Source organism: Thunnus thynnus, chromosome 18 (genome assembly GCF_963924715.1).
Source record: "Thunnus thynnus chromosome 18, fThuThy2.1, whole genome shotgun sequence".
Classification (NCBI taxonomy): domain Eukaryota; kingdom Metazoa; phylum Chordata; class Actinopteri; order Scombriformes; family Scombridae; genus Thunnus; species Thunnus thynnus.
The window spans coordinates 5,815,231-5,839,472 of NC_089534.1; the positions used below are offsets into that span (position 1 = coordinate 5,815,231).

General features: G+C 37.8%; 3 protein-coding genes across 6 annotated transcripts in view; all 3 read right to left on the bottom strand.

Annotated features, from left to right (window-relative positions):
• Positions 1-3,918, bottom strand: part of col12a1b (collagen, type XII, alpha 1b) — a 152,343-nt gene extending 148,425 nt beyond the window's left edge. For all 4 annotated transcript variants that reach the window (XM_067572009.1, XM_067572007.1, XM_067572006.1 and 1 more), the window contains exons 1-2: positions 3,729-3,918; positions 2,819-2,930 (exon numbers count right to left, since the gene is read on the bottom strand). In XM_067572009.1, coding sequence (XP_067428110.1) covers positions 2,819-2,894 — 76 coding nt within the window. In that variant the 5' untranslated portion in view covers positions 2,895-2,930; positions 3,729-3,918. The remainder of the gene's footprint in view (positions 1-2,818; positions 2,931-3,728) is intronic.
• Positions 3,919-7,723: 3,805 nt separating this feature from the next.
• cox7a2b (cytochrome c oxidase subunit 7A2b) lies at positions 7,724-15,094 on the bottom strand. Its single transcript, XM_067572066.1, has 4 exons — positions 14,969-15,094; positions 14,575-14,664; positions 9,993-10,077; positions 7,724-7,967 (listed from the first exon to the last, which is right to left on the bottom strand). The coding sequence occupies exons 1-4, from the start codon at positions 14,984-14,986 to the stop codon at positions 7,909-7,911; spliced, it is 252 nt and encodes an 83-aa protein (XP_067428167.1). The 5' UTR covers positions 14,987-15,094; the 3' UTR covers positions 7,724-7,908.
• Positions 15,095-15,860: 766 nt separating this feature from the next.
• LOC137169772 (cell cycle control protein 50A-like) lies at positions 15,861-24,105 on the bottom strand. The gene is made up of 7 exons (XM_067573116.1): positions 23,683-24,105; positions 22,264-22,383; positions 22,066-22,173; positions 20,352-20,439; positions 20,063-20,206; positions 18,938-19,147; positions 15,861-17,838 (listed from the first exon to the last, which is right to left on the bottom strand). The coding sequence occupies exons 1-7, from the start codon at positions 23,923-23,925 to the stop codon at positions 17,645-17,647; spliced, it is 1,107 nt and encodes a 368-aa protein (XP_067429217.1). The 5' UTR covers positions 23,926-24,105; the 3' UTR covers positions 15,861-17,644.
• Positions 24,106-24,242: the final 137 nt, after the last annotated feature.

Genomic DNA, 24,242 nt, shown 5'->3' on the forward strand with positions numbered 1-24,242 from the left:
CTGGTCTTTGTGACTTAAACTAACAAACAGGATAAAAGTGCACACAGATTAAAGTTCAGATCGTGATCTCTGACATGGAGGGTCATGCATGTGTACATGAAAAGTTGTTAACAACAACTTGGGGCAACGGGCAAAAAGTTTCCATGTACACGAGGGGGGCCACAGGTTATGTGTCTATTTTTAATATTTTAAAATGATATTCTTCAGGTTGGGGTGAAAAACTAGATCATAGACGAACGCAAATAAAAATGTTGCCTACCTGAATATCTAGCTTGCTATAATAATATAATGCACAGACATCTTTTATGTTTTTAAGCTTGATAAGTGTAGAAAATACCTTTAAATTTAAACAAATTAAAGTAGCTTAATAATGTTAAAGTATGTAACTAACAGCCTGGTTCAGATGCAACTAACGAGGTCTGTTCACAAAATTTAAGATAAAAGTGTTTCTCCAACAAGAAAGGACGACCTAAAGAGATGTCACGACACCTGCGTTGAATTCTCAAACTCTTCTATGAGAAATTAGCTGTGGGAGATAACACTACATCTGGTTTTTGGTACCAGATACCATAAATAAGCTGTCTATGAATAGGTTTAACACTAAATGAAACATTGAGTATTTCATTTTGCTATTGTCTGTTAATTACTTAATCATATAAAATGTTTGTGTTCACAATCTGGAACTAAAAAGACAGTTTATCTACTCTTTGATAATAAAATGGGTACGATGTAGAATGAGACAAATCCATTTTCTTTTTGTATTGATCCTATTAAGACTTAGTATTGGCATAAGTATTTAAGTATAAGTATTTATCCAGAGTACTGGATGTTTTCGAGTTTTCTTTCTTTATGAATTTATTCAAAATCTTTAACCAAACTTTCACTCGCCTGAGTGAGACATTATCTAACATTCTCGTGTAACAAACAGGTGGAAACGTTGCATCCAATTCTTAATCTTTTCATGCTGGAGAAACGTTTTCTTCACATATTGGCAGCAAGTAATCTGAGCTCCAGAGTTTGTTCTGATTTCATGAAACAGCTGCACGGATTCGCCGGAAGAACTGCGGAAACACAAATTACTCAAAGATACATAAAGTAGATAAATCATATCACAGATGATCTAGCTAGAGTTTAAAGACACGTTCTCTACGCCTCTATTTCTTACTAGACCACCAACCGGTATATCTGTTATTGTTGGAGTGAAGAATATCATTATAAAATATCGTCGTAAAGCCGAGACTCATGTCCAGTTGACCTGTTCAAGGCTTGACCGGGAAGGTTACAGAACGGCAAAAATGGAGGAACTACCAACCTGGTGAGTCAATTCACGGGTTGCGGGGAGCTGCTTCTGTTTCCAAACGGCCATAAAATAAAACTACCCAAAAAAAACTTCTCATCCAACACACACACTCAAGCACACACACACACACACATCATCCTCTCCTCACATCCAGGGCTTTCAAGCTTTTCTTTGTGGCTTTTGTCATCTGCTTTTATTTGCTTTTTTTTTTTTTTTTTTTTTTTTCACTTAAAACGTGAAAGTTTAAAGCAGAGCCGTTCCTGTCCAGAGTCTTTTTCTCTTCAAGGTGTTTGAGCCTTTCAATCTGGCCCCGACATGTCAAACTATTCCAAACGGTAGAATATATACGACCCTGTTAAGATCTCGTGACCTCTGGAAAGGCAGCGAGGGCCCCAGCTGGGACATTAAAGGGGGGTCACAGGAGGTCAGAGAAGAGAGAGAAGGATTCTCCCTCTACGGTCCAATCGGTTTTTACTGCACTCTCCTTTTTTTTTTTTTTTTGTTATTTTTGAGAGAATATCCAGAGGCTCAGAGGAGCAGATTTTCTCCTCTCCTCAACCTTTAAAATCTCTGGAAAATAATGTGATACTCATATTTTGTCTTTCCGTTCCATCAGGAGAAAGGACGTAGGGAGGAAACTTGGCCACGTGCCGTCTGGGCTTTTTCCTTTTTTCTTCTTCTTCTTCTTTTTTTTTTTTTTTTTTTTTTTTGAAACAGGAGAAATGTAGGCTACAGTATAGATTGTGGGAGAGTTTGAGCAAGGGCCCCTCCTAGTGCAAAAAAGATCAAACTACATCTGTCTGCAGATGAAAAGATGCCCTACTTATCCAACAGACGGAGATTTATTTCAGCTCTACAGCCTCACATGGGATGCAGTAGAGGCTAAAATACATACTTTTTTCTTGTTTTTATCACTTAAATATAATTTTTAAGATAGTTTACTGTATTTCAAGACTCATATAAGTGAATCTGTGGCATAAAAGAAGCATAAAACTGCTTAAAGTCCATTACTTTTAAGGAGAAAAGCGAAATAATGAAGCTTTTCTTCATAGTGGTTGCACCTGGAGACCATATTTTAACATACTTTCAACTCTCAGCTACATCACTGCTTTGGGCAAGTAACATTCATGTCTTAATCCACTTTAAAAAAGTGCTACTGGTTTGGGGGAAAAAAAAGCTCCTATCCATAAATTCAAACCAGATATTTGAAGATGAGAGTGGTTTTCTCTTCAAGAGGAGATCAGGAATCGTTGGAGTGGAGGGGGGAAAAAATCAAAGGTTAAACCGAAGCTGAAAAGGAAAATGATCAGTTAGATAAATCATTTCACAAACACACACATTGCTTTCTCTATGTGATTTTTTTTATTCAGACTAAATATGCAGCTACACATTGCAGACAGAGAAAAGGCAGAGGTGAGAGAAGTTGAAGTCATATGTGTTGGATCACAGTGAGAGGAGGAGGAGGAGAGGGAGGAGGAGGAGGAGGAGGAGGATGAGGAGGAGGAGGAGCGGCTTTACCTTGGTCCTGGGCCTGAGCGGAGGACAGCAGCAGTGCCAGGAAGGCAGCCGCCGCCAGAGACAGACTGCTCTTCATCTTCAGCTCCTCTGGCTCAGCAGAACATGAATGAAGCTGCGAGAGGAACGAAGAAGGCGTTTAAGACCTTCAGTATCAGCTCCGGCAACCCCGCAGCATCCTCGGGGCTTTAAGACCGTTATTCTACCTGAATAAGCTCCTTCACCTGACACATGTACAACTTTTATCATTAAAATCTGCAGCTAGGATCAAATAATTGCTTAAATCGTCAGTAAACGCAGTTTTCACGGCAGGAATATAAGAAAATCCTTTTTCCACTATTCCTAAGCGCGTTTAAACTGTTCACTATGTATCCATTAAAATATTAAACGACTTTACATATTTGTTTGAATAGATAAAGTCACATAAATTCACAACAAAACTTATTTTCTTACATATCAATCATGGTAAACCTGTTAGAATAAAGGTGCACAAAGGCAAATCTGTCTCTTCTCTCTCATGCGTTAAATTCCGTTTTCCCTCTTCTATCAGAGCTTCAATTCTGGTGCATGCACACTGCAACGCGTCTAATCCAGTCTCTAATATCTTTGCTGATCAGATGTAACCACTTTTAACTGAAAGAAAGTCTTTCCACCGTTCAGAATAACCGAGCATCAAGTCCTGGCGCTGTGCGCAATTACGCACTGCAACGCCAAGAAATAGTCCACTCGTCTGTCGCATTATCCCGAATAAAATGTGACTGGAACCTGGGTTTTAGAGATAATAAAGTCTAATAACAGCATAGCCTTTAAAATGGCAAGAAGTTAAATTATCTTTACGTCATGATATCACCTGGAACTCAAATAATTCACCTAAAGCTGCGAAAAAAAAATCAAAACACCATGCAGGACTGACCTAGAGGAAACTGTTGGAATTCTTTTGGTTGATTCAAAAAATTTAAAAATAAAAAATGGTTTAAGCCTTTGTTGTAGAACCCCAGTCTGAGAAAGGGAGAGTGAGGTGGTCCGGTGTTGAAGTCAGAGAGCTCCGCGGGTTTTTGGTGTCCTGACGCGTCGGCGAGCCTCTTTCCAAGTGGGAAGAGTCTCCACACAATCTGCTACTTAACAGGGGGGCTGCTCCCAGTTCTGCCTGCCCCGCCGCGAGCTCTTACGACATCCTGCCGGGCCAAAAAGTGATGTGTAACCTCTGAAAGTGCTGGCAGACACACACACATACACGCGCGCGCACGAGCACACACACTCGGAAACTTTTACATAGTTTTCTGCATTCCTTTCCGGTGATGGAGGGCTTCTGTGCGTCTCGACCGCAAGGAGACAGCAGCGCAGATCTGCTTTTCGGGAAAAGGGGGGATCATTGGAGAGAAACTGTCAGAGGCTTTTACCCCCTTTTATCATTTCGTGAATCAATGGGAAAATATTACACAATCTAGTAAACTAATCCCCAAGTCACTATTTTCTCATTTTAATGCATCGTTCTGGTTTCCAGGGCCGGAACAAGAGTCTCTGGGGTCCTGAGCAGGATTTGATAAGCCATGAAGTGAGAACAGGAATGTGTCAAAAAAAACAAAATCCTTTAAAACTTTAAGAACTTTGAGGTACACTTGCTAATCTTGTCACCGCATTCAAATACTAAATCTTGGCAAAGGAGCCATCCAAAAAAATCATTTGCCATAGTCAGAAATGTGTTACAAAACCCTTTAAATCTCTAAATTTGGTATAGTACCGCAAGAATTTATCACATTCCAGTTTGTCAGAGTCACAGAATCCACTAATTTGTTGAGAAACCCCCAAACTTTTTTTAGTTATGATACACAAACTTGTTACAGATCCCACAAATAGCAAAATATGCGTCAGAAAACCTAAAATTAGTTGGATGGTTCAATCCAGAAAAGTCCCCAATCACAAAATTTAGTACAGTGCCACAAACCTTTTTGTTGTCATAATCCAGAATTTGTTCAAATCTATCAAAGTTCTGTTATAGAACCCTCAAATCCAGCACGACGCCCCATTATTCATGTGTTAGTGTCTCCAAATTTGTCAAAGCAACCAACAAAATGTTTGAGCTGTAATCCCAAAACTTGTTTTAATGCCCCACAATCCTAAAATCTGATGTAGTGCGAAAACTGTGTAGGTTATAATAATATGAAAGGTTTTCAAGTGGCATCACATAATCTCTCATTTTGTGTTTGTTCTCCACAAATCTGTCACAGCAGCCCCCCAAAAATGTGATAATTTCTTTCCAGAACTGGTTATAGAACTACTAAATGCTCATTTTTTTGTTTAAATTTAGCAAAATTCAATGTAGGTCCCAAAATCTGTATTAAAAACTTGGTAAAGCACCTGTTTATACATTTTATGGTGCTCACTTGTTTGTATTGTGTGACAGTTGTCTTAGTTTGTTTGTATTTGTTGTTGTAACATTGTTTGTGTTGACCTCTTGTTCAGGTCTTTCTTGAAAAAAAAGAGATTTTAATGTCATTGAGACTCTTTTCTTGGTTAAATACAGGAAAAAAGAAAGAAAAAATTATTAACAGTTGTGCTAAAATTGTTTAAAAAGTGCATCATAATGTCAAATTCATGTGTAACAGCCCACAAATCTGCCACTAGTCATAATCTCCCCCTCAGAGAAATGCAAAATTGTCTTAATCTTAAAAAGTATGAAGTCACTATTTGGCTGTTTAACCGAACCAGTGAGTTTTAATAATTAAATAATAACAAAGGAAACAAACAGAACTACTCTGCAGTTTGTGGAAGCCTTTAGTTCCTTCATGTCTTTGACCGACTCTGCTGGTGATAAATCAAATTTCAATTGAAACGTTGCTGCTCCAGTTCATCACGTCCTGGTTTTTTCTGCATCGTCCTGGTTCAGGATTGAACCTTACGCGGCAGATTCCTCCGAGCCGGTGAGTGTTTGTTTATATTCCCGGGTCGATAAAGGAGCTGCAACTCATCCGGTTACTTCAAAGTGTTAAATGATCTGTGGTGGGTGTGGACTGATAGCAGAGCAGGCCCCGGGGGCTGTTTCCTTCTCTACTCTGAGTTAAATTAAAACAGACAACAGGGAAGAACCCACCCAGCACTGAACATCTATAGATGAACATGTGCCAGATAACATACATCCAGTACGTTTTATGTGATTCCTGCAGCAGATTATTAACATGTGGACAAGCTTAAGACAGAGCATGTGGTTTAAAAAGGCATGAATGCCTGAGTTCACTGAGTGTCAGCTGATTTCTTTGGCAACGTCGCCCTCTAGTGACTAAAAGGTCAACATGCACGCTGGGAGAGATGAAGATTGTAACTTTAATGTAAAACATTTGGCACCTTAAGGTACATTTTGTTTTTAATGTGTGGTTGTTGTAATTATTTATGATACGTTTAATATTTATATTTTGTGTGTTCTATCTTATTTTAGCCATCTTGGTTTTGTTTTTATGTATTTTTTTCGTCTTAGATGATTATTTTTACCTTTCTTTTCTTTAGTATTATTTTATTTGTGTCAGGAGATGATCACAGTTTAACCCAATTTTAAACACTTCACAGACTATTTACATCTTTCTAGAAGTAGATTTCCCCAAGTTCATCGGGAATTTGATCCAACTTCCCCCAGCAACCCTTGTTCATTCAGTTTTTTTGGGAAAAAAAAGACCCAGAACAGAGTTTTTCAGTTTTTGGTTTGGCTCGTAGTGATTTGAATCTCTTTTGAGCGTCTCCTTCTATAAATTGGGAATCCAGTTTTCTTCCTCTTGGTTCGTTTGAAGTTGGAAAAGCTCAGATACACCACCGAGGGTTCGGATAGCAGGGTAGTAGAAGGGACTGACTGTAAGTCATGTTGTCTGATGTTCTCTGGACAGTAAAACGGATACGACTCCCCCATCAGTGCTGCTCACTCGTTAACATGCAAGAGCAATCAACATCCAACGGAGACCTTTCTCTCTAAATGCACTGTTTGTTTTGTTTTTTTCTGTTGGGATTTATATGTTTTTATTATTTTTTAAAGGGAATTTTTAGATAGTTTATCTGTTGTTGCAGTGCTGTGGGCTGGGAGGAACAGCATTTCACTTTTTTGTGTATGAAAATGCAAAAGAAAATGACAATAAACTAAATCTTGAAACCTTGTAGAACCATTGATTATTATGTTTTGGGGGTTTTTTTGCATGTTTGCTTCTGTCTTGTACAAAACACTTCTACAAGAATCTTCACCTGAACCAGGACAGACCACATCACTTTAAATCCTTGCACCGGCTCTTGAGTTTAAGTGTCTCCATGGTGCCCAGTTTTCCTCAATTTGATCAGAAGATCTGAACCATCAGACCACTTCAGTCATTGCATGGTAACGTACTGCTCATCCTTATAATTCAGTCTCAGCTTTCAGTTACTGTGACCCTCTCTCACAGTCTCCAGACAGCTGATACACTTCTAAGAATCTTAAAACATATTTGTTCAATTAGTCTTTTAACTAAGTCTTTTAATGCATTCTATTGTTTTATTATCCTCTCTTCCTTCCCTTTGCTATTTTAAGTATATTTTATCTCTGCACTGATGCCATGTACCAATTTTATTGCTTTAGTTTATGTTTTCTTATTTTTTTGATCCTGTCAAGTTCTTACAAATAAAGCTATTATTGTGTTTTAAAAGCTTGTGAGTGTGTGTTGTTGTGTGTTGGCCAGCCCCTCCAGTGGTTGGGATGTGGGCACTGGAATAATATGCAAAATGTTTGAAAAACCCCAGTAAATAACTGGTAACTCTGGGTTTTCCAGCTCTGAGCGCGTTCATGTGAAAGAAGCAGGATTTTTAATTATGAGCGACATCATCAGAACCATGAATGAAGTACAATACTTTTCTAAACTTTATTTAAAACACAACTCAGAAGAAAACAACAACAGCAGGTTTTGGTCATGAGAGGTTTATTTTATTGATCCTCAGGTCGTCGGAGAGACAGAGAGTACAAGAAATAAATATTGATCCCATGAACACGAAACTATATCCCACTATGACAGGAGTATTTATCATTTATTTTACAATAAAGAGCACCTGGCCGGTTTTTTTTAAACATGGAAGTAAACAGCTGGATTTCAATCTTTCTTCTGAGGGAAAGCTGCCTTCACCAGTTCGTACACAACGTATCCAGCTCCTGCAAGAAAAAACATACAAAGTTAGGAGAACATGATTGAAACAGCTGTCGTTTCATCAAAAAATAACAAACACGATATGAATCAAAAGTGTTTTATTAGACGTTTATGAGAGTATTTCCAGCATTTGTTTCATATCACACACGTCTGGAGCTCCAGAAACCCTGAAAGATATTTTATTCATCTAAAAAGATAAAGAAATATCATCTTTGTTGAGTTCTTTGACTCCATATTAAGCGAATACCTCGAGGTGACAAAATAAATCTGTGAAGATCTCTAATGAAAATAATCATAAAACAATAATCTTCTCAAAACCTTCAAAAATTACTTTCCATACTTTTCCAGACCTCCACAAAGAAGGATATTTGGAGCAGATTTAAGAAGAAAATGAGAAATGTTTTGTCCAGTTGAGTTTCGTTCTGAGTTTCACAAGCGATCGCCAAAGGAAATAAATAGTGGAGATGAGATCAGGATCTCGTAATTGTGAAAAATACATTTCCAGTTTTTTTTTTTCTTTTGGTGAACTCAATATCCTCTGTAGTTTAGTATGTTTGGGGGGGAAAAAATGCTGGAAATGAATTTGAACAACACAAATTTGCACAAATTCGAGTTTTATGTGCTTATTATTTTATACTGTCAGCAGCCGTTCACGTTTATTTATTACGATAGTTATCGGATCTGCGGATTGGCTGCCAGTCGATGTGCAACACATTCGGGGTGTTTTCAAAACCTGTAGCTGGTTTGCTGCACGGCTGCAACAATTCGCTGATTAATTGATCGATTTTAATCATTTTAGTCATCTTTTTTAAAGCAAAAATGCCGAAAAATTGCTGGTTTCAGCTTCTAAAATGTATGAAAAGAAAACATTAAATCACAACAAACTGAATATCTTCAAGTTTTGGACTGTTTGTCAGACAAGACTTCATCTTTGACTTTAGTCAATTTTCACTAATTTCTGACATATTATAGATAAAATGATCAATCAATTAAATCGAGAAAATAACTGTCAAAATAATCATTAGTTGCAGCCTCAGTTTGCTTTGGTCTGAGTCAAGATGAGCCGTTAAACTTGTGTTTTCTTTTCACATTAAAAAAAAATTCAAGTGAACCAAAAAAGCATCTGTGGTGAAAAAATTAATCTAACGAATGTGCCAGTGAGAGTGCAAAGATAGCATTATGCCAATAAGAGACACTTTCCAGGGAGTTAGCATGAAGGCTAATATGTGATATAGCAATTTGGTTTTCTGTGTGAAATGATTGTCGTCCATTTTTAGTGTGAGAAAAAGGTGGAAGATGATGAGACAGTAATTTCTAAGATAAGTCACACTTGTATTATCACCAAAGCGTCAAGGTCACTTATGAATCTCAGAAATAATAACTAGATGGTTGAATTTAATTAAAAATGGAGGTGGAGACTAGAAACTAAGCCCCACAATAGGAGGAGTTATGAAAAGTATATAATGAGGTTTAATGATTTTGCATTTTGTTTTTTTCTTTTGGTTTGCTCTGCATCTTTTTATACGCACAGTAAACCTGTTCACATTGAACTGAGTTTTGTGTTGAGTCGTCAGCCCATCTGAGGATTCTCCACAACACGTCGCTAACAGCCAGGTGAGCACGTTCTCTCCTCTCATTGGTCAGATGTGTTTGGTGGAAACGAGAACGTAAAACACAGGAAGAAGTTCCTGAAGAAACTCAACAAGGCGACATAGTTCCTTGCTGGTCCAGCAGACTGCTAACAACTGTTGATTTCTCTCAACCTTTAGTCAAACTCACAGCCTGGTAGTCGGTCAGATGACGTTCCCGCCACTAACGAACCGCTCCAGAATTCATAAAAGGGTCTCTGCGTGGTTGAGTCCCATTCAATCGTACTAAACTACACAGATTTGCACTAAAATCACTGTGAACACAATCTACACTTAATACATGAAAGTGCAGAATAAGGCAGAAAAACACGTGTTGGATATTCTGCATCTCCTGTACAGTAGAAACACGTTTCCAGACAGGAGAGAGGAAGGTTTTCTCACCCAGGACGGTGAGGGCCATCGTTGTTCTGTACAGCAGAGCGTCCGCGGTGCCTCCTTTTAAATGAACGGGGATGCCGTTGTCCTCCTGCAAAACAGCACAGCAGATGTTTTTACGTCACATCCCGCATGTCAAACATCCCTCAACATCATATTTCAAGGATTTTTTTTCCTAGACGTTCAATATCCGGTTTGACATTGTTACAGGATGAAACTTGACCGTAACTGATTTAAACTCTGGAACATCGGTGAGGAAATCCTGGTGAATCATTTTAAACATCTGTTCGATGCAGCACAGAAAGAAAAGAATGATTGAGCTCTTTATGTGCTGTCTCTGCTTTGTCGTCAGGATTTTTATACTTTTAGATTTTAGATTCAGATGAAGCTACTTTGGAGGGTCTATTAAACTTGTCAACTGTAGACTTTCTGCTATTTGTTGAAGCCTTTGTCTGCAGGAAAACAAATATTTAAAGTCACAACATCTGTAAACATTGCTGTAAAGCTGCAACAGTGCAGTTAGCTCAGAAATGCAGCATTTAAATCATTCCCAAAAAAAAAAAAAAACATTTGCATCTATTGGCGATACTACTTTGCTTTAAAAGACAAGTCTGGTGATGTTCAATATTTTTCTTATTGTCAGTAAATCTCATAAAAAGACCAAAACCAACAATGAATTGATCTACTAACAAGTGCTGTGTGATATATCTTATTCCTCTGTCCTGCAGAGCTCCACTGTTGTCCAAAAAATGTTAAAATCACACACACACACACACACACACACACACACACACACACACACAAACACACACACACACACACAGTCCTGCTGCCAGAATACTCTCTAGAGCACCAAATTCATCCGCTGCTGGAAATAGTCCCTAACAAATTTCCTCCTGTTTGAGTGACATCTGCCAGCAACAGCTGTTTTAGGAAACTGACTTTTCTTAAAATGAAATTACAGACTTGTGAGCTGTTTTTAAACAGATTTACATCTTCAGGAGGAAGCAATGGGCTCGGAGCTCAGACTGACACACACACATGTTGGTCTTTTATGAGATTTGTTGACATAAAGAAAAACACAGATCAGACTTCTCTTTTAACTTTGCATCGACAGAGCAGAGCTTTATCGAGAAGAGAACTACATGAAAGTAACCAAAGCAACAAATAGCAACACTGTTCAACCTGAGGTTATTGGAAAAATCTGGTTTCTGAGGCTCATTTTATGTACGAATTGATATGTTGCCTTTATCTTGATCAGCAGTTAGAGCTGCCATGATTAAATCAATCAACAGAAAAAAAAATATGCAACTATTTTAATAATCAAATCATCGTTTTAGTCATTTTTTTAAAGCCAAAATCAAAACATTTGCTGGTTGCAGCTTCTAAAAATGTGAAGATCTGATGTCAAACATGACAATAAACTGAACATCTTTAGACTTTGGGTGTGTTATTTTCATTATTTTCTGACATTTTATAAACAAAACATTTGATGACCTGAAATCTTGTGGCGTGCAAGTCTGAGTACAAGATTTAATTACATTATTGAAGCCAACAATCCGCCTCATGACACTGCAATAACACTCAGTATTCTCTTTAAAAAAGGACAACACTGACTTTTTGTAAACTTTTTTTTTTTTTTTTACTTTTGACAGTAGAAATATCATTGTTAAAGATTTTTAGGGTGATTCAGAGCTCGTCCGGGTTTTCCTGCCTGTTCATTCGCCACCCTCAGGCGAAGCTGAACAACATGCAAATCCTCCCAGAAGTCTGTGCTGGATTCACTCGCTGCTGTTGACATTATTAAAAGCATATTTCAGCGGTCACTAACAGCGCAGGAGAACAAACCAGCCATAAATACTAGTTTGTTTAGTCTAAAAAAAAAAAAAAACACTTTGGCACACAAACACTTTAGAGAAGCATTAAAACTGAATTGCTAACAAATTTCCAAACAAATGAAATATGTTAAATGAAGCTAAATGAGCATTTAGGGCACTAAGTCACTCCAGGTCAAAACACACAGTATAACATGCAGTACCTGTTAGTACTTCACTTGTTTTTTGGCTACTTATCTTTGGAGCTAAAATGAGGTTTCATGTCTTCATGTGAAGAAGCACTGCTAAAGAGATGAAAACATGCACCGTTCAGCATGAGAGATATGTAATATGATAAATAAAAGGAGGACACAGCAGCTTGTGGAGACACAGCTGCTGCTGGTTTTATTGTATGAAGTCTAAAAAAAAAACTGGAAAACTGCTGCATGAACAAGCAAAAACACTCCAACAGTCAAACATATGAAACTTTTCTAGGGTGGGTTTTTATTTTACAGGCAGTGTGATGTTTTCTGACTCACATTTTTTTTGAGGGTTTTGATCTTTTTAAAACTGGTCTCAGCGAAAGGAAAAGTCGTGAAACGTCACTGCTTTTAGCCTGTCAAAATGTGTTGTTTTTGGATTTTCAGGGTCTATAAAGCAGCAACATTTCTCATCACTCCTCCTTTCATGAGATTATGTCAATTTCTGAAGTTCGATCCTCCAAAAAATGATTTGCTGAATCGATCGCTGCGTGGAGAAGTACAGTTTCATTAAACGTTAACAAGTGAGTCATCTGCTTTTACTGTTTGGTCATAATCCCTTGTGTTCACATGTGTTTGAGTTAACGGCACTCTGAAAGCCTTATTTGTGACTTCAGCACTTTGTGACTCATAGTGTTCTCTATGCAAACCTTAAGGGTCATAAAAACCTAAATATTTATCCAGCAGCAGGTTGCATTGTTTAAAAAGATATATGAGATCTCACAGATGTCTGTCTTTAAAAAAGGGATTTAATGGAGAACTAGAAGAGTGCAGATCTCTGCCAGGTGTATCTGGGGGGGGGGGTGTATAGTCTCGGTTTTCTTTGAGATGCATAGAACAGCGTCCAGCGTCCTCCTGGGTTCGACTAACTGTATAAACTTAATAGGTAACAATAAACAGGACGAAAGATCCAAACTTAAGATATAAGATGGATCCAGGAGATGAAATCTGAAGCCTAAATGATTCTCAGACTGTGCTGCTGACCTCTACGCCTGTTCTTTGGTGGACGTACTTTAAGTTTGTCGCAGTAACAGAAACTGAATAAATAATGTTGAGATTGTTCCTCCATGTTTACACAGCAAACACTGTGTGGTTGAAATGAACTGCAACTAACCATTATTTTCATTATTGATTCATCTGCCGTTAATTTCTCATTCATTGTTTTGTCTATAAAATATCAGAAAATAATGAAAAATGTTGAAAAACTGTTATAATTTCTTAGAGATCATGGTGTCGTCTTCAGATGTTCAAAGACATTCAGTTTACTGTCATATATGACACAGAAAAGCCTCAAATCTTCACATATGAGAAGCTGCAACCAACAAATTTGTGGTATTTTTGCTTAAAACTAAAAAGACAAAAACGATTGTTCAATTATCAAAATATTTGTTGATAAATTGTCTGATGATCGATTAATCGTTGCAGCTCATTATCAAGAATATTTTCTGATTTTGATTTATATACACATACAGAGAAACTTATAACATTAGACTAAACCCCTCATATGTGTTTAAAAAAACACTACAAAAACTAATTCTGTCTATTAATTTGGACAGCAGAAATTAAAAGGATGAATGAATGAATGAATGAATGATGACAGAATAAGTTCCTATCATAATAATATGATTATGCTCCAAGTTAATAAATTATGATATTGTATTATCAGTAATGTACAGAATGCTGAGGTCACAAATGAGGCCAAGTGCTCTACTGAAATGCAAACACTGGTAGACTTTGGTCACATATGGGACCAATACTGAACCACTGACACACTCTTATGATAATGAAACTGCCATTCATTATTATTCTCTTAAACTGAGTGTAATATTCACAACATCTTACAGGTTTTGAATCACATGCTTACAATTCAACAGCAACTCTGCAGGTCGTAATCAGCGGTGGAAGAATTATTCAGATCCTTTACTGAAGTAAAAGTACCAATACAGCAATGTAAAAATTCTCTACTACAGGTGAAAGTCGTGCATGAAAACTCATACTACAGTAAAAGAACATAAGTATTATGAGCTTGATGTAGTTAAACCTAGGGGTAGGACCCCTCCAAAGGGTCATCAGATAAATCTGAGGGGTCGTGAGATGATTAATGGGAAAGGAAAGAAGAAAAAACAAAGTTCTGATACACAAATCTGTTTCCAGTTTTGGGACTTTTTCTCTAATCTTTGATTTTTGCTGAAATATTGGATCATTTGATCATTTATTAAAACGAAACCATGTGAGAAGTTTAGAGGGAAAAAAACAATATTTGGTGGAGCTCATAGACATCTGAAAAGTGACCCCGACTACACACTGGTTTTTGTAAGACGACAAAAGCCAAAAAAAGGTTGAAAGCATTGGTTTCATCTTTAATACTGTGTCGTATTTTGATGACGTGGAGTGGCAGCATAAAGTGGCATCAAATGGAAATACTTAAGTAAAGGACAGTACTTGAGTACATGTACTTAGTTACTTTCCACCACTGATTAATGTGCACTGGAGCAGTTTTTCGTGTGTTTTTACCTGAAACAGCTTCTGCTTCTGGGGGACGTTGTTTTCCACCGGGCGGCGGGCAGAGCTGGAGATGCACCGCCGCGCCACCTGCTGCAACGCCTGCGAAGAGCAAGGACACGGAGAGCACGGTGAACACATTTTACCAGTCGTATTTAAAAAAGATTTAAAAGATAAACCGAATGGAAGCGAGAAAATGCTTAATAAACTAGCGAGGAAGCTAAAGTCAGTTCTTCCGGCGACGTGCGAACGTTACCTGACTTTGACCCCGAGCTAAGTGGCTAAATGTAGCCCGAATTACGTTTCCATCGCTGATTTACAAAACAGAATCTGATACATAAGTTAAGTTACGATCCCACAGGGCAGAATCTAACGTAATAAAGTTGAAAAAAGCACGTTTACTTACAAATATGTGTCTGTTCATCTTCACTGTTGGTCTGCCTCTGTCACACAAGGACACCGGAAAACTGCACTTCCGTTTTTGACGTATTCTTCTTCGTGACGGGGATTAACTGCAGATTCATCCTGCGCTCTGCTGCCCCCTGCAGATTTTACAGAGACACAACTCTGACTCAGGGCTTTTTACAGAAGGCATTTCAGCCAAAAATACAGTAATAAGTCTCCTGTATCCATCCTATATCCTCCCACTGTTGGAAAGTACATTCACTGTATTTAAGTACAATTCTGAGATACTTGTACTTTATTTGAGTATTTCCATCTGATGCTACTTTATACTCCCACTCCACTATATTTCAGAGGGAAATATTGTACTTTCTACTCAACTACATTTATTTGACAGCCTTAACTTATAGATTAGACTATTAAACAGTATAAGTTGTTAAATTGAACTAATTATATGTATATAATGTCAATGGATCAGTATTAATATCCAAGAAGTATATGCTATAAATGTATCACTCCAAATGTGGCCATTTCGCATGAGTACTTTTATTCTCTATTCTTTAGGCACATTTTGCTTCCAATACTTACGTACTTTTACTCAGTGGTAGGATGTGATAAAGTACATTTACCTAAGTGCTGTGCTTAAGCATAATTTTTAAAATTACTTTTTATTTGACAGCTTTAGTTACTTTTCAGATGAAGGATGATATTTCAATGGATAATATAACAAGCTTTTAAAATACAAAGTATTGTTAAAGATGATGATCCTGATGATCAATACTCATCATCCATCTTTTCTTATGAATAAGATAAAAAGAACGATAAACAAGAAACACAATTTGGATGAAATCACACATTTACCACTTCAGTAAAGGAATATGAAGTGAGAAACCTGCTTTAATTTTTAAAAGACAAATTTATTCTTTTAAAGCAACAATACAATTACAGATGGAGTATCAAAAACAAAAATCAAATCAAGTGCATCTCTTTATTACAATTTATCTTGATGAAATGTACGAAGAAAAAAAAACAACAACACATTTTTACTCAGTACATTTCAACATGCAGTGTCCGTTTTACAAGCTTGTTAGTTTCTCAGCTTCTAAACAGCTGAAAATGGCAGGATGTGAGTGTTAAACTACTTGTTAGATTCACTCTGTAGTGTAAATGTTGAGTGGCAAACATATAAACATTTAATCACTTGTATTGAATCTTAATGTACTACTGATCAGTCATGCTGTATTGATAATCCGTTAATATTATTATTGCACGTAAACAACAATGAATGAAGCTGCGACACCACTGAAAAGTACATTTTTCTGCAACCCCTGAGGTCTGGCGTGCAAATACTGGCTTAACTATGCAAACATTTCTTAAAACAGTCAAATAAATACAAAAAAAATAAACATGTCATTTGTACAGCTTCCAAACTGTCAGTTTTAATGTTCCTCCTCACGTGGATCTGGCACGTTTTTTCAGTGCTATGACTCAGTAAAAGCATGATATTAGTTTGAAAGCGTGTTGACGTTACAGACGAAACGAGGCACAAAGATGAGCCACTCGAGCAGCTCAGTGATCACACTTACAACTCTGATACCCAGCATGCAACTCAAGACTTAGTAGTAGTAGAAGTAGTATTCACCTTAACTGCACAAACACATCAGAGATCCTACACAGGTCCGGAAAGTTCACCAGGCTCTCGTTTACTTGTTTTGGTTAAGACTCTGGAAAAATGATCAAGCTTTTTGCTTCAGATAGAACCTGTCTTTCTTCTAATCAACTCCAATAATGATCATGTTGACTGTTTGGGTGATCAGGTGTGTCGTCTGCAAAGTTCTAAAAATTCACATTGTTGTATCATTTGGCCAAGTGGGAGCATTTACACTGAGAATAGAAGTGGGCCAAGTACGGAGCCCTGTGGAACACCTGTTATATCCCCAATATAGTAACTATAATTCCTCGAATATTTGCAGTTTTCTCAGTATGAAATTTTAAAAACTGGTCACATATTATTGACTATATTCGTCCCAGCCACAGCTATAGCCATGATTTTAGAAGTACTAAGGGCATGAGTTCAAATTCCTGATTCCTGACTTTATTAATTTTGGTTTGTGACCTAAAATCAGTCAAATTTGAGATGACTACATCTTAAAAGCTACCAGAATCAGCCACTAAGTATTATTTTTGTGTATTTGTGGGACGAAAAATCCATTTCAGGTTGTTTAAATCCCAAAATTTAACTTTTTTTGTGATTTCCAAACTTTTACAGACCTGAAACGTCTTTTATTAAGTCTTTTTCAAGTCTTTCCAGGCCTGAACAGGAACTCTCTTGAGTTCATATTTGACTCTTAAGGCAGTTGATCATGTGACACATCAGTCTGATACCCAGCTACGTGGTTTCTAATGTTACCAGGATTAAAAATCTACAGAAAGTGATAAGACATTGACAGTGGCTGCTGATTTTTGACTACTTTTTCATTCACTTTGGCAAATAATCAGCCATCACCAAGAGATTTTAAACCAGAAAACTAATGTTTGACTGCTGAGGAAGTTCAAGTGGATATTATTTTTAAATTCATCTACAACTCCAGGTGAAAAGCCAGATGACAGTTTACATGTCTGATGTGTCACAGGATCACTGTTTGCCACAGTGCAGGTGAACTACACTACAGCCGGTGTCTCAGTTAGAGATGTCGGCACTGTTGTTGCGGTTGCCGTATTTGTGGTGAATGATCAGCAGGACGACGCCCAGGAAGAAGCAGACGGAGCCCACTGTGATGTAAGCGATGCCCAGGAACGGGTTCTTGCCCCCCATCCAGGAGATGGTGCTCAGGATCATCCGCTTCCTGCCCTCAAAGCTGCGAACAGGATAATCTGGGTTCCACTGGTTAAAGATGGAAACAGTAAACAGGTTTGTTTACACATCAAACTGACCTCAGGGATCCACAAACTGAACTAAAGACAGTGTGTCTACTAGAGTTTTTGTCTTATTTCCAAACTTTTCAGGATCTGGAACTAAATTTTAATTTAACTAAATTTCCGATACTTTTCAAAGTCTGCAACTGCATGAAAACTATTTTGACAAAGGCACTAGATCGTGTACTTTTCTGTGACTAATATGGAGCAATGACTGGGATACTGGTTAGAAAAAAGCTGCTTTTTGATCGGCTGTTGATGTTGCCTTAAAAGGACAAACTTTCTGCATGAATCAACAAGGAAACATCAATACTGGCAAGTATTTCTCTGTCTCTAGGAAATCAAAAGGACTGACAGCTTGCCTCTTAAGTTGCAGAGTAAATCATATTGATTTTGAAGTTCGTTTACTAGTTTTTAAAGCACTTAATGGTCTTGCAGCAACCAATTTATCTGACATGCCTGACATAAAAATGAAGGAGTGCCTTTTTAAGAACTTTCTGTCTTTTACTTCCCAAATAAAAGAGGGTATAAATGAAAACACATAAATATTCTCCCTGAACAGGGTCTTAAAACCTCTTTACTCTGAGTCTTCATTCTAATGTTTCATGGCTATTATTTATCTTATGTAATCATTTATTTTATTAATTCGTGTTTTAAAATGTTTTACTCCCTCGAATCTATTTTCCTTGTTATTGTCTTTTATCTGTTTCACAATTTAGTTTTTTCTATGTTTTGTTGATTTTATTATGACATTTTCATTATTTTTATTGTTTTATTTAATTCTATAATTTCTTATGTGCATTAGCCTCAAGCTGTTTTACTGTTCATATTTGTTCCGTCTTATTATCAGCTTGTCAGTCATCTGTAAAGCACTTAGAATTGCACTAACCTGCATAAAATGTGTTAGATTGACTGATTGATTAATATGCATCTGGGTTTGTTCTTTATCTCCCAAAAGTTTAGCTTTTAATTCTCTCTACAAACTCAACCTCTCCTGGATCTTTTAATCGGTTTGATGCAGTGTGGCATCCTGTTGTGAGTTTCATGTAAAGGATACTGTAGACGACCTCCAGAGTGTAGTTTCCGCGGGCGAGAGTTGGAACCATGTTGTTGTTGTTCTTACTGATGATGCGGTAGAGTTTGCGGAAGGTCGGCAGGGCGGCGGTTCGCATCCAGACGATGAAATCCTCGTTGATGAAGCCGGTGTTGTTTGGGTCGCTGCTTAGCTCGTACACAGGCTTGCGCCAGTTCACCGGCTTCGTCGTACCTGAATGAATGATTATTGATCAGTGATTGAATTCTGAATGTGTATTTGTGTACTGAAACGTCTCTTATCTGACGGTCACTGCCCACTCAAACTCTCAGAAGTCCAGTTTTCCCTGTAACAAATCAGGAAGTTGCAGATGACAGGATTTTGGCAGCTAACACCCTAAAACACAAGGTTCAATATGTTTCAAGTCAACCATTTTCACTTTGAAAGAAGATTTTCTTGGTAATACCTCCAGAGTTTACTTCTGGTCAGTGTTAAAGTTCTCCACACTAATGTGGAAAATGTTTTAAAAACATACAAACTCTCAGTTTTGGTCTCTAACCAACCTGATCCTTTGTTTTTTCCACTAGAGATCTTTTCAAAGCACTCCCCAAATGGGATGAATTTGAAATTTCCACTTTCATGATGAAGAAACAATAAATCCTTTAACACAGCAAAAAAAAAACACCCAGAAGGACTGATGTCAAGCTGCTGACTCATGCTCAACAGAAGATATTTCATTATTTTTACCTGTTTTGGCATTTCAATTTGGGCAAAAAACACTTTTAAAAATGCAAAAGTCAACAGAAAATTCCATGTTGTTTTCAAATTATTGTCATGTGAGACGACAGTGTCCAAAACAACATTAAACCCTGACTAGTGACATTCTTATAGATGGGTTAACGACATTTTACAGACAGTCATCCTGAAGCTCATTCAGGGAAATCACTTCTTTACCTTTAATATACTGGTGTAGCACAACACTGTTCAGCTAATATCCCACTTTAGTGAAGAGATCACAGAGATCAAAGCATGTACAGGCCTCAGTATGAATCTGAATGGGCCACACTCGTAGCATAACTCTGCTGTCAGAGAGAGGGGTGAGACGTACATACTCAGGCCTCGCACGCAAAATAAATATCCTGACGGTACCTTGGAAAACAGCTGTGAGGTTTGGGCTGTTTCCAGGGTTCCTGAACTTCACATGCTTGTCCGTCCACCAGGCGATACCAGTAGTCGTCAGAGGAATCTGGACCTTTGTGCCGTTTGGGTCGTTGTAAAACAGCTCCAACGTGTCTGCAAGATAATGTTTATTGCTTATTCTGTTTTGAATCCATTACAGACACGAAAACCTGGTCACACGAAGGAATATATACTTAAAAAACAAATATTCGGATACAGTTTGGAGAAATAAGTCTCACAGGGAAGGAAACAGGCTCACCGTTGAACATGCTGTTGGCGATGGCTCCGCACGGTGCGATTGGCTTGTTTTCATGATAAGCATATGGCTCACACTCCTTGCTGGGTGTCTATGAATGATGAGGATAAGAAGGAGAACAAAGATTAATGGCACCACATGTCAGTAACACTTGAACACAGCTCAACACAGACTAGAAGCCCTTTAACTGCTACCAAAGACAAAATAAATCAATCTGAAACCTGATCTTGTAGGAAAGAATTCTGTTAGTATTTACAAATGAGATGGGTACTTTCCTATAGACGATGAATACAATCCTTCTTCTAACTTAAGCTGTTTCTCTTTGGTCTGTGGTTACGTCTGGTTTAAGACCAGATGGAGGAATCGTTCGAGCCTCCCTGCGTATTGACAGCTTCTGACAGCTGAGAGATTAGAGGATGTGCTGTTAAGGTGGTTTGATGCGCTTCTAAAGACTGTCAGTGCAGCTTAAAGTGAAAGAGGTGGATGCATTTGGAAATAAAAACATGATGCATCAAATTCTGGACCCATTACGTGATTGGTGTTTCCTGGATCCTGTTAAAAGATGTTTTGACATAAAATGATGGAGTGCCTTTTAAAGAACTTTCTGTCTGTTTCTTTCTGTAAAAGGTTTCTGGCACAACTTCACCTGCTACACAGAGCAGGGAAAAAACATCATCATCATCATCATCATCATCATCATCATCATCATCATCATGACTCAGATGAAGGCCATAAGCTGAAACACGTCGATCTAAAAATAAAGTTGTTTTATGTACTATAAGTGTTGCTGGAGTTTTGACCTCTTTTGTCTTGTTTCTCTCTGTCTTTTACTTCCCAGATAAAAGAGGGTATAAATGAAAACAAGCATAAATATTCTTCCTGGTCAATATTTCATCACTTACACCCACACGAAACACCACAACGTGATGAACCAGCATCCATCCGAACAGTGACCATAATAGAGCTGCAACAATGAGTCTGATTAAATGATTAGTTGCCAACTATTTTGATTATCGATTAGTCATTTTGAGTCATTTTTTAAGAACATTTCCAAATTATCTGGTTCCAGCTTCTTAAATGTGAATATTTTCTGGTTTCTTCAGTCCTCCGTGACAGTAAACTGAATATTTTTGGGTTGTGGACAAAACAAGACATTTGAGGACGTCATCTTGGGCTTTGGGGAAACACTGATCAACATTTTCCACCATTTTCAGAAATTTTATGCACCAAACAACTAATAATCAGCAGATGAATCAATATTGAAAATACTCGTTAGTTGCAGCCTTTGACTATATGTTATTCCACTTTTGTTTCTCACTGTTTGTGAGTTCGAGTTTCTTCTTCCAAAGTAATTAATCCTAATTTCAGACATAACACTGAAGCGAAACAACCCTTTAATTCTGCTGGATGTTGTTTTGTTTGCTGTTTGGCACCAGTGAATCTCCTGCAGCAAAAGAGGTTTCATTAAACACTCGTTCTGCAGCAGTGAGTGTTTCCTCCAGAGAGAGCTGGACTGGCTGACAGGAAATCCTTTGTCCATTTTCTGCCTTTAGCGCCCTTTGAATGAACAGTATCAGACTAACAGACCGTCTGGGTTCTGTGTGCAGTTTATTGCAGCTGTGCTCGTGTGTTCTCCTGCAGCTTTACAGTGGAATAACGGCACTCTGTCCTCTCAGTCATGGGTAATAGAGACACCTTGTGGAAGTAACTTGTATACCTTGAGAGACTCCATGTCTCCATTCAGCTGGCTGTCATCTCTTGACTTGACGTAGCGACGGTGATTTTGGTAGAAGTTGGAGAGGCCGTAATACATGAAGACGTTGCTCTGTTGATTAAAAAGGAAAGTATAAAGAAATCAATCAATTAAAACGGCTGTGTGAATATGTGTGGGAAGTATTAAAACCATATTACTTACTTCATATGGCTGGTCCAGGTAGAAGGGTATTGTGCAGGTACAAGGCTTCGTGCTGTTCCAGCTGAAATTCTGGGAGCAGTTGAAACACGGACTGGACATGTCGACTCCTGTGTAGTCGATCTGTAAGCAAGCAAACCAACTTTATCTGTATAGCACTTTTAAAACCGTAGTTAGAAAGTGAATAAAAGAGAGAAGAGAAGACAGACAAGGACATATAGTGTACAAACCATAAAATATTAAAATATTAGATGAGGAAAGAGCCAAAGTTAACAAGCGTTAAGATGCTTTTTAGAAATATAATGGACCAGTCAATCTGTAATGAGGTCTGGAGGAAATAAATGGCAATATACAGGATATGCACAATTCTGTCAATAACAAGTAATGAGATGAGACATTATTGGCCAAGCCTGTTACGCCGTTACTATGGCAATAATTCATTATGTTTTGTGTGTGTTTACAAATTTCTCTTCCTTTTAAACATTAATTTAATTGTTAACTGTCAGTGAATTAGAGTAATGTGGGACAATTTCTGTTAGTGGCACTTCAGCAATATACTTTGATATGAAGCCAAAACATTATATTTGCATCCCCACAGTGTTTTCTAACCAGCAAAGAGAATGCAAATATCAATCAGAGAAGGAACGGCAAATATAAAAGTGTTCCTTGTGCCAAATCATCCCACATTATGTGCATTTCCTTATGTGGGACAGTTCAATCACCTTAATTTATACAATTAAAACTTCTCTGGTCAGTAACATTCAAGGCCAAAGTGCATGTCCATGTTTGGTCATTTCAGTCATTGCAATGTTTTTCCTATTGCGGAGAGTATAGTGATGTATTAGATTATGTATTAATATTAGTGATGCAACCCACCTAAGAATAAATTCAAATTAAGCATTACAAGAATAAGACCCCTGAATAACTATTGATATTGCACATTTAATTAGCTTAAATGCATATTTCACCAATTTAACAACATATGTGACTGTAACATATCAGTAAAACCAGCTGTCCCACATTTCAAAGCACATTTTCTAAAGTGGGACAATGAAAAATGGACAGAAATCAAAAGATATGAAACATGTTTTCACCATTTTATTGCATATTTTGAGGCATGAATATGTCATAAACACAATCTGATAACAATCAGCAAAATTGCTTCATTTATAACAAATTAATATCCTTATCATTTAATTACTGAAAAAATCCTTTGTCATTGACCTTTGACACAAGCACTTCCTGTTGGAAGACTGCCCCGCCTCAGTCTGTGACATCACGTGTGAAGTCATGTGTTTCAATTACATGACACTTTAATTTGACAGCATCCTAATCATCAGCATTTGGTATAAAGTGATAGATGTATTTCCCACATTACACTGACTCATCAAATCACCATTCTGTCTCGATTTACATCTTTACCTCAAACTCCTTGATGTTGTTGGACGTTACGAACAGGCCGATGCCGATGGGGATGAAGATGAGTCCGATGATGAAGAAGGCAGGCAGGACGGTGCCCGCCGTGAGGATGGGCTGCCATGCGGGGAGTCTCTGCTGTTTAAACGCCGTGTTCTCGGGCTTCTTGCCCCGCAGAGAGCCTCCCCCGGGCCCGGTCACGGTGATGTGTCCGTCCTCGTCTTTAGCGTTGTAACTAGACGCCATCATGGCTGCTGCTCGCGGTAACACCGTCACTAACTTGTACAGACAACAGATTTAATTCACTTTACGTTGTCATTTGTTTTTTTTTTTTTAAATTATGTGTCGATTTAGTCGCCTTGCATTTGGCTAGAAATGCCAGCTGCTACTGCTTCCCCAGGAAGTTTACAAACACGACAGTGAACGTGACGCGCTGACGTCACTGATGTGGTGGTGGCTGCTGCTGCTTTCAAGTGTTGTCCAAAACATCGGATTTTTTTTTTAAGCGGAGAAAATGGTCCAACAAAGATAATGAATGGGATGTTCCCGATAATTAGGAATAAAAA